The following is a 10,329-nucleotide window of genomic DNA, read 5'->3' on the forward strand; positions in this document are numbered from 1 at the left end:
TTGAGAGAAGAAAACCACAGAGCATAAAATAGAACACGGCTGCCTTAAGAAAAACAACACATACATTTACATAGCTAAAATAAATAGCTCAGATGATTCTTCCTTCACCCATAAGGAAGATATTTTCATTTGGCCTTCATCCAGAAAGTCGAAGTTAATGGAGCTAAAATTTCCAGGAGTATGTATTCTGGTTGATAATCTTTTATATAAAGCTACTGTACTCATTCAGAGTAGGTTATAACTTTTTTCCAAAGGAAATAATGAAACCTAAGTATTCTTTTCTGCACAGTTACAAATGCTCCCCCTTTTTTAAAGCTAAAGGATAGGCTGTTTTTCTTTAACCATAAGGAAATAATTTCAGTGCATTATAAAATGAAAACCTTTCACTAACCTCTCTATTGCTAGGCCACGTTTCCATATCTTCTTGGGGGAACAAACGACATTCAGAATGGAAGATAAATGGTCATCTGTCTGGAACTTTCTTCTCTCTTCTCCCTGTCATGCGTATGCTCGCTCTCTCTCTCTCTCCCTCTCTCTCTCCCCCTTTCTGTTTTTCTCCCACTGTTTCTTTTCCTCACCTTGGAAATCTTAGAATTATTTTTGTGTGTCTGAGTGGAATTATGTCATCAATTTCCCTACCATCCAGGAGAGGATATAAAGAAAGTATTTTAATAGCGAAGTCTTCAAAATGTCGGAAAGATTCACTGTGCAAGTTTGTGGTCTTTTAAAAACTAGATAGATTTTCATCAGTCTGGGATAATTTGCTTTAAAAAAAGAGGGCCAGTAGTCATTTCTTTAACATACCTTCCAATTCCATAATTCTGTGTTCTGTAGAGTGAGCTCATTCATTCAGGAAATATTTACCAAATGCTACTATGTGCAAAGCATGGTATTACTACTAGTGTGAAATGGAAACACTCTCCTCCCACTTAGGTAAAGCCTATTTTGCTAATTTGCTTCAGTACATTGAATAATACCATTATAATTGATTAATTATCTCCTGGTCTTTTATTAATATTGTTATTAAAATTTATTAATATATACTGAATGCTGCAAAAAAAGCAGCTATTCTTCCTGACCTAGAAGACTTTACAATCTAATTGCAGAGAAAAAAAAAAGCATGAAGGAAATAACCAGAGAATGAGGCCAAAATATTACAAATAGTACAAGCTGTACAGTGATGAAGATTGGCTTTAATCCAAGAATGCTTGTAGAAAGAGATGAGTTCTAAGGGAACATGTAATCTGAATGTGCAATTGTCATATTTCTAAGATCAAACCAATGACTTCTGAAGATCATCTTAATTAAAAATATTTAAAAGCTAAAAGCCTCAACACTGCTGACACAGATTGGCTTTCAAGCATTGTATGAAGAAACCCAGCCCATGCACTAAAAATGGAGCAGCAAATCTCAGGCAGTCTTTTGGCAGAATGCCCTGGGGCTCAAGAGGGTTTACCGTGTGGTAAATCAGCTGCTACTTCCGATAGCTCCACAATGTCACAAGAGTATCAGGTCTCAGTGCTGGAGCAGAATTAACCAGAAGAGCAAATGAAATTGCTAAGAATTTTGAAGGCATAGTTTCAGTCAAATGGTGTGCAGTGTAAAGTGTTACTCTTGTATTTACTCAGCATGTTAACTATCTTAACTGGATCATATATCAGTACTCTCCAAGTGCCCCTCACTGGAAGTGCTAAACTGGAGTGTGATTCTCAGAGTTAATTGATGGAGGCGCCATCTGGACTCTCCTGAAAAAGTTTCAAATTTTAAAGAAGTCGGAATCAGCAAAGGGAGGTGTTCTAGGATAATGCCTCAGTGTTGATGTGCAAATTAAAGAACCTGAATGAAATTAGAACAACCTAAAAGAAACCACACATTTGACAGGCAATGTTATTCAAACATTTTCAAGTATATGATTGACAGCATCAATATTCCAGTCTGCAAGCACCTGATCCTCCCTACCTTAGCTGATTTCTTCATTTGGCTTTGGAACTCTATAAAGTCTGTTAAGCTTGAGAGGTTGAAAAATACTTTTGGAATTGCTTAATCCAGGAAAAGGAGTTGTACATTCAAATCCCTGTGTTAATATTTCATTCCTAAAAGTTTTCAAGCTGGAATCATGAGAATGCTTTTTGGCTCTAAGTGACAAATTCAAAATGGCTTACACGATAAAGAAATACATTATTTTATATAAGAAAATATTCAAAGGAGGACTCTAGGTTTTGCTTGGGAGCCCTTTTCCACATGTTGGCATTGTCTTCTGACCACAGACAAGCTAGGCACAGTGGTCCAAGCATCCTCTCTGGTGAGACACTGGCAGAGAACAGAGAGACTCCCCCCATGTCTCTTCCTGAGCAGAGAGGAACCTTCCCCAGAGCTCCCGGCTGATGCCCCTGACACCTCATTTGCCAGAACTGGGTCAGCTGTCCATTTCTGAGGCAGTCACTGGCAAGAGAAATGGAATTGTTGTTAATAGCTTAAGTAATTATTGGGGGTGGGCTGTTCTAGAAGAGCAGCTTCACAGACACCTGTTTTAGTGACAGCTTTATTCAAATAAGCCATAGTATATTTGTTTTAAGAATAAGACAAAGCCGAGGGGGAGCCAAGATGGCCGAATGGGAACAGCTCCGGTCTCCAGCTCCCAGCCCGAGCGACACAGAAGACTGGTGATTTCTGCATTTCTGCTTGAGGTACCGGTTTCATCTCACTAGGGAGTGCCAAACAGTGGGTGCAAGACAGTCGGTGAAGCGCACTGTGTGCGAGCCGAAGCAGGGCGAGGCACTGCCTCACTCGGGAAGCGCAAGGGGTCAGGGAGTTCCCTTTCCTAGTCAAAGAAAGGGGTAACAGACGGCACCTGGAAAATCGGGTCAGTCCCACCCTCATACTGCGCTTTCCCAACGGGCCTGGAAAACGGCACACTAGGAGATTGTATCCCGCACCTGGCTCGGAGGGTCCTATGCCCACGGAGTCTCGCTGATTGCTAGCACAGCAGTCTGAGATCAAGCTGCAAGGCGGCAGCGAGGCTGGGGGAGGGGCGCCCGCCATTGCCCAGGCTTGCTTAGGTAAACAAAGCAGCCAGGAAGCTCGAACTGGATGGAGCCCACCACAGCTCAAGGAGGCCTGTCTGCCTCTGTAGGCTCCACCTCTGGGGGCAGGGCACAGACAAACAAAAAGTCAGCAGGAATCTCCAGAGACTTAAATGTCCCTGTCTGACTGACAGCTTTGAAGAGAGTAGTGGTTCTCCCAGCACGCAGCTGGAGATCTGAGAACGGACAGACTGCCTCCTAAAGTGGGTCCCTCACCCCTGAGCAGCCTAACTGGGAGGCACCCCCCCAGAAGGGAAAGACTGACACCTCACTGGGCCAGGTACTCCTCTGAGACAAAACTTCCAGAGGAACTATCAGACAGCTGAATTTGTGGTCTCACGAAAATCCGCTGTTCTGCAGCCACCGCTGCTGACACCCAGCCAAACAGGGTCTGGAGTGGACCTCTAGTAAACTCCAACAGACCTGCAGCTGAGGGTCCTGTCTGGTAGAAGGAAAACTAACAAACAGAAAGGACATCCACACCAAAAACCCATCTGTACATCACCATCATCAAAGACAAAAAGTAGATAAAACCACAAAGATGGGGAAAAAACAGAGCAAAAAAACTGGAAACTCTAAAAAACAGAGCACCTCTCCTCCTCCAAAGGAACGCAGTTCCTCACCAGCAACGGAACAAAGCTGGATGGAGGATGACTTTGATGAGTTGAGAGAAGAAGCCTTCAGACGATCAAACTACTCTGAGCTACGAGAGGAAATTCAAAACAATAGCAAAGAAGTTAAAAACTTGGAAAAAAATTAGAAGAATGGATAACTAGAATAACCAATGGAGAGAAGGGCTTAAAGGAGCTGATGGAGCTGAAAGCCAAGTTTCGAGAACTACGCGAAGATTGCAGAAGCCTCAGTAGCAGATGCGATCAACTGGAAGAAAGGATATTGCTGATGGAAGATGAAATGAATGAAATGAAGAGAGAAGGGAAGTTTAGAGAAAAAAGAATAAAAAGAAATGAACAAAGCCTCCAAGAAATATGGGACTATGTGAAAAGACCAAACCTACGTCTGATTGCTGTACCTGAAAATGATGGGGAGAATGGAACCAAGTTGGAAAACACTCTGCAAGATATTATCCAGGAGAACTTCCCCAATCTAGCAAGGCAGGCCAGCATTCAGATTCAGGAAATACAGAGAACGCCACAAAGATACTCCTTGAGAAGGGCAACTCTGACACATAGTTGTCAGATTCACCAAAGTTGAAATGAAGGAAAAAATGTTAAGGGCAGCCAGAGAGAAAGGTCAGGTTACCCACAAAGGGAAGCCCATCAGGCTAACAGCTGATCTCTCAGCAGAAACTCTACAAGCCAGAAGAGAGTGGGGGCCGATATTCAACATTCTTAAAGAAAAGAATTTTCAACCCAGAATTTCCTATCCCGCCAAACTAACCTTCATAAGTGAAGGAGAAATAAAATACTTTACAGACAAGCAAACGCTGAGTGTTTTTGTCACCAACAGGCCTGCCCTAAAAGAGCTCCTGAAGGAAGCACTAAACATGGAAAGGAACAACCGGTACCAGCCACTGCAAAAACATGCCAAATTGTAAAGACCATCGAGGCTAGGAAGAAACTGCATCAACTAATGAGCAAAATAACCAACCAACATCATAATGACAGGATCAGATTCACACATAACAATATTAACGTTAAATGTAAATGGGCTAAATGCTCCAATTAAAAGACACAGACTGGCAAACTGGATAAGGAGTCAGGACCCATCAGTGTGCTGTATTCAGGAAACCCATCTCACGTGCAGAGACACACATAGACTCAAAATAAAGGGATGGAGGAAGATCTATCAAGCAAATGGAAAACAAAAAAAGGCAGGGGTTGCAATCCTAGTCTCTGACAAAATAGACTTTAAACCAACAAAGATCAAAAGAGACAAAGAAGGCCATTACATAATGGTAAAGGGATCAATTCAACAAGAAGAGCTAACTATCCTAAATATATATGCACCCAACACAGGAGCACCCAGATTCATAAAGCAAGTCCTGAGTGACCTACAAAGGGACTTAAACTCCCACACAATAATAATGGGAGATTTTAACACCCCACTGTCAGCATTAGACAGATCCACGAGACAGAAAGTTAACAAGGATATCCAGGAATTGAACTCAGCTCTGCATAAAGTGGACCTAATAGACATCTACAGAACTCTCCACCCCAAGTCAACAGAATATACATTTTTTTCAGCACCACACCACACCTATTCCAAAATTGACCACATAGTTGGAAGTAAAGCTCTCCTCAGCAAACATAAAAGAACAGAAATTATAACAAACTGTCTCTCAGACCACAGTGCAATCAAACTAGAACTCAGGATTAAGAAACTCACTCAAAACCGCTCAACTACATGGAAACTGAACAACCTGCTCCTGAATGACTATTGGGTACATAATGAAATGAAGGCAGAAATAAAGATGTTCTTTGAAACCAACGAGAACAAAGACACAACATACCAGAATCTCTGGGACACATTCAAAGCAGTGTGTAGAGGGAAATTTATAGCACTAAATGCCCACAAGAGAAAGCAGGAAAGATCCAAAATTGACACCCTAACATCACAATTAAAAGAACTAGAAAAGCAAGAGCAAACACATTCAAAAGCTAGCAGAAGGCTAGAAATAACTAAAATCAGAGCAGAACTGAAGGAAATAGAGACACAAAAAACCCTTCAAAAAATTAATGAATCCAGGAGCTGGTTTTTTGAAAAGATCAACAAAATTGATGGACCGCTAGCAAGACTAATAAAGAAGAAAAGAGAGAAGAATCAAATAGATGCAATAAAAAATGATAAAGGGGATATCACCACCGATCCCACAGAAATACAATCTACCATCAGAGAATACTACAAACACCTCTATGCAAATAAACTAGAAAATCTAGAAGAAATGGATAAATTCCTCGACAAATACACCCTCCCAAGACTAAATCAGGAAGAAGTTGAATCTCTGAATAGACCAATAACAGGTTCTGAAATTGTGGCAATAATCAATAGCTTACCAACCAAAAAGAGTCCAGGACCTGATGGATTCACAGCTGAATTCTACCAGAGGTACAAGGAGGAACTGGTACCATTCCTTCTGAAACTATTCCAATCGATAGAAAAAGAGGGAATCCTCCCTAACACATTTTATGAAGCCAGCATCATCCTGATACCAAAGCCAGGCAGAGACACAACCAAAAAAGAGAATTTTAGACCAATATCCTTGATGAACATTGATGCAAAAATCCTCAATAAAATACTGGCAAATCGAATCCAGCAGCACATCAAAAAGCTTATACACCATGATCAAGTGGGCTTCATCCCTGGGATGCAAGGCTGGTTCAACATACGCAAATCAATAAATGTAATCCAGCATATAAACAGAACCAAAGACAAAAACCACATGATTATCTCAATAGATGCAGAAAAGGCCTTTGACAAAATTCAACAACCCTTCATGCTAAAAACTCTCAATAAATTAGGTATTGATGGGACGTATCTCAAAATAATAAGAGCTATCTACGACAAACCCACAGCCAATATCATACTGAATGGACAAAAACTGGAAGCATTCCATCTGAAAACTGGCACAAGACAGGGATGCCCTCTCTCACCGCTCCTATTCAACATAGTGCTGGAAGTTCTGGCCAGAGCAATCAGGCAGGAGAAGGAAATAAAGGGTATTCAATTAGGAAAAGAGGAAGTCAAACTGTCCCTGTTTGCAGATGACATGATTGTATATCTAGAAAATCCCATTGTCTCAGCCCAAAATCTCCTTAAGCTGATTAGCAACTTCAGCAAAGTCTCAGGATACAAAATTAATGTACAAAAATCACAAGCATTCTTGTACACCAATCACAGACAAACAGAGAGCCAAATCATGAGTGAACTCCCATTCACAATTGCTTCAAAGAGAATAAAATACCTAGGAATCCAACTTACAAGGGATGTGAAGGACCTCTTCAAGGAGAACTACAAACCACTGCTCAATGAAATCAAAGAGGATACAAACAAATGGAAGAACATTCCATGCTCATGGGTTGGAAGAATCAATATCGTGAAAATGGCCATACTGCCCAAAGTAATTTATAGATTCAATGCCATCCCCATCAAGCTACCAATGACTTTCTTCACAGAATTGGAAAAAACTACTTTAAAGTTCATATGGAACCAAAAAAGAGCCCGCATCGCCAAGTCAATCCTAAGCCAAAAGAACAAAGCTGGAGGCATCACGCTACCTGACTTTAAACTATACTACAAGGCTACAGTAACCAAAACAGCATGGTACTGGTACCACAACAGAGACATAGATCAATGGAACAGAACAGAGCCCTCAGAAATGATGCCGCATAGCTACAACTATCTGATCTTTGACAAACCTGACAAAAACAAGAAATGGGGAAAGGATTCCCTATTTAATAAATGGTGCTGGGGAAACTGGCTAGCCATATGTAGGAAGCTGAAACTGGATCCCTTCCTTACACCTTATACAAAAATTAATTCAAGATGGATTAAAGACTTATATGTTAGACCTAAAACCATTAAAATCCTACAAGAAAACCTAGGCAATACCATTCAGGACATAGGCATGGGCAAGGACTTCATGTCTAAAACACCAAAAGCAATGGCAACAAAAGCATCTGACAAAGGGCTAATATCCAGAATCTACAATGAACTCAAACAAATTTACAAGAAAAAAACAAACAACCCCATCAAAAAGTGGGCAGAGGACATGAACAGACACTTCTCAAAAGAAGACATTTATGCAGCCAGAAAACACATGAAGAAATGCTCATCATCACTGGCCATCAGAGAAATGCAAATCAAAACCACAGTGAGATACCATCTCACACCAGTTAGAATGGCCATCATTAAAAAATCAGGAAACAACAGGTGCTGGAGAGGATGTGGAGAAATAGGAACACTTTTACACTGTTGGTGGGACTGTAAACTAGTTCAACCATTGTGGAAGTCAGTGTGGCAATTCCTCAGGGATCTAGAACTAGAAATACCATTTGACCCAGCCATCCCATTACTGGGTATATACCCAAAGGAGTATAAATCATGCTGCTATAAAGACACATGCACACGTATGTTTATTGCGGCACTATTCACAATAGCAAAGACTTGGAACCAACCCAAATGTCCAACAACGATAGACTGGATTAAGAAAATGTGGCACATATACACCATGGAATACTATGCAGCCATAAAAAATGATGAGTTCGTGTCCTTTGTAGGGACATGGATGAAACTGGAAAACATCATTCTCAGTAAACTATCGCAAGGACAAAAAACCAAACATGGTATGTTCTCACTCATAGGTGGGAATTGAACAATGAGAACTCATGGACACAGGAAGGGGAACATCACACTCCAGGGACTGTTGTGGGGTGGGGGGAGGGGGGAGGGACAGCATTAGGAGATACACCTAATGCTAAATGACGAGTTAATGGGTGCAGGAAATCAACATGGCACATGGATACATATGTAACAAACCTGCACATTGTGCACATGTACCCTAAAACCCTAAAGTATAATAAAAATAAATAAATAAATAAAATAAAAAAATTAAAAAAAAACCAATATACTTCTCACATGCTATCCTTACAGAATGACATATTATGTTTTTTTCTCAAAGCAGTTATGCAATATTTTTTCCTTTTAGCATCTAGTCCCTATATATCTTATGCTAATATGATTCTGTGAAAATAGAGAATGTCGAAAGTAAATGCCTGTAGACACAATCACTGCTCATCCTGTATTACATGAATAATGAGAATACCAAAAGTAATACTAGTTACTATTTATGAGCACCTGTTATGGGCAGGCATCATTCTGGTACTTTGTAGTACATCATCACGTTTAACATTCACAACAGCTGTCTGGTAGATATCATTAACCCCATGTTACAGTCAACGGACTAAAGTGCAGAGAGGTAAGTGATTTGCCCAGATCTGCACAAATCAGTGAACTTGCCAGAATTCAAACTAGTATTCTGGTATTCTTTCTACTCTGTATTTCTTAAATGAAAAAGCAAGAAACCTGTTGTGTATAGATAATTGAGACATTAGAAAACTTATGTTTCTAAGCACTGCTTTATTATCTAAGTCTTAAGACTGGTGAGCCATTTCTTGTTATATTTAAGCTCAGAAATGTAAAATCCTAAAATATTTGTTTCTATATGATTTTGCCAATATTACACCAATAGATCTTTTTGGTTTGCTTTTTATCTTACAGGGCTTCCCTGGTCCACGGGGTGAGAAGGGTGATCTAGGAGAAAAGGGAGAAAAGGTGACCTCTCCATCCCAGCATGCACCTTGTTTGATTCTTCTCCTGCTGTCTGCTTTGCTGTTCAGCTTGTGTGATTCCATTTGACACTTAATCTTTCTCCATCCTGTGCTCCAAAAACATACTGATGCCTGATTTAAGGAATCAGGTCTTCAGAGAGGAATGAAGAAGGCTGTACTGCCAGATATAAGGGCACTGCCTGGCATAGAAGAAAAAATTATTATCCCCAGATATTCTAGCTACAGTTTTTCAACCACCTGACACCAATTTATTGAAAAATAAAGGATTTTTGAAAAAAAATTCTCTTAAAAAGTAAAATTAAATGGCACAAATCTGCAGTGGTATTTGGCAGAGCTCATTGCACCCTGCAAAAGCAGCATCTCACTTGTCTTCACTACTTCCCAGTAGAGAAATGGAGATATGTTTTGTACGTTGATATTTTTTTATTTGAAAATGGAGGAGAAGCAGTGTGACTGATAAACTACAGTAAGTTCACTACGCAGGACTAGGACTTGCCACTTTCAGATTCAGAGCAACAGCGATTTTTAAAACAGAGATACTGGTATGTTTCATGAGGTTGATGCCGAAGTTCTATCTCAGAACCATCAGCTCCATGGTCTTTAGGAGCCAATATCAGGCAATGTGGTTTTATGACTTGAAAGAAAAGTTTGGATTATGCATTTTAAAAGTCATTTTTTCCTTTCTTCTCCTTTGTTCTTTTCTCCTCCCTTCCCTCCTTTGCTCTCCTCTGTTTCTTTTCTCTCCTTCCCTCCCTCCCTCCATTCTTCTCTCTCTCTCTCTCTCTTTCCCCACCACCCCTTTCTCAGTATTTTGCTTGGGTCTTTTACGTGGTAGTAGATCTAAGGAGAATTTTTTACATTGGACACAACAAAAGAAGCCATCAAAAACTCAATCCCTCAATAAAACAGTGAAAATCTTAAAGTGGCTGAAACTACAT

The 10,329-nt window shown here is 40.3% G+C and overlaps 1 protein-coding gene across 1 annotated transcript in view; it reads left to right on the forward strand.

Annotated features, from left to right (window-relative positions):
- COL25A1 (collagen type XXV alpha 1 chain) overlaps positions 1 to 9,660 on the forward strand; it is a 196,065-nt gene extending 186,405 nt beyond the window's left edge. Inside the window, exon 28 of the mRNA XM_058432297.1 lies at positions 9,321 to 9,660. Coding sequence (XP_058288280.1) covers positions 9,321 to 9,458 — 138 coding nt within the window. The 3' untranslated portion in view covers positions 9,459 to 9,660. The remainder of the gene's footprint in view (positions 1 to 9,320) is intronic.
- Positions 9,661 to 10,329: the final 669 nt, after the last annotated feature.

Source organism: Hylobates moloch, unplaced genomic scaffold (assembly GCF_009828535.3).
Source record: "Hylobates moloch isolate HMO894 unplaced genomic scaffold, HMol_V3 SCAFFOLD_2, whole genome shotgun sequence".
NCBI classification, from domain to species: domain Eukaryota; kingdom Metazoa; phylum Chordata; class Mammalia; order Primates; family Hylobatidae; genus Hylobates; species Hylobates moloch.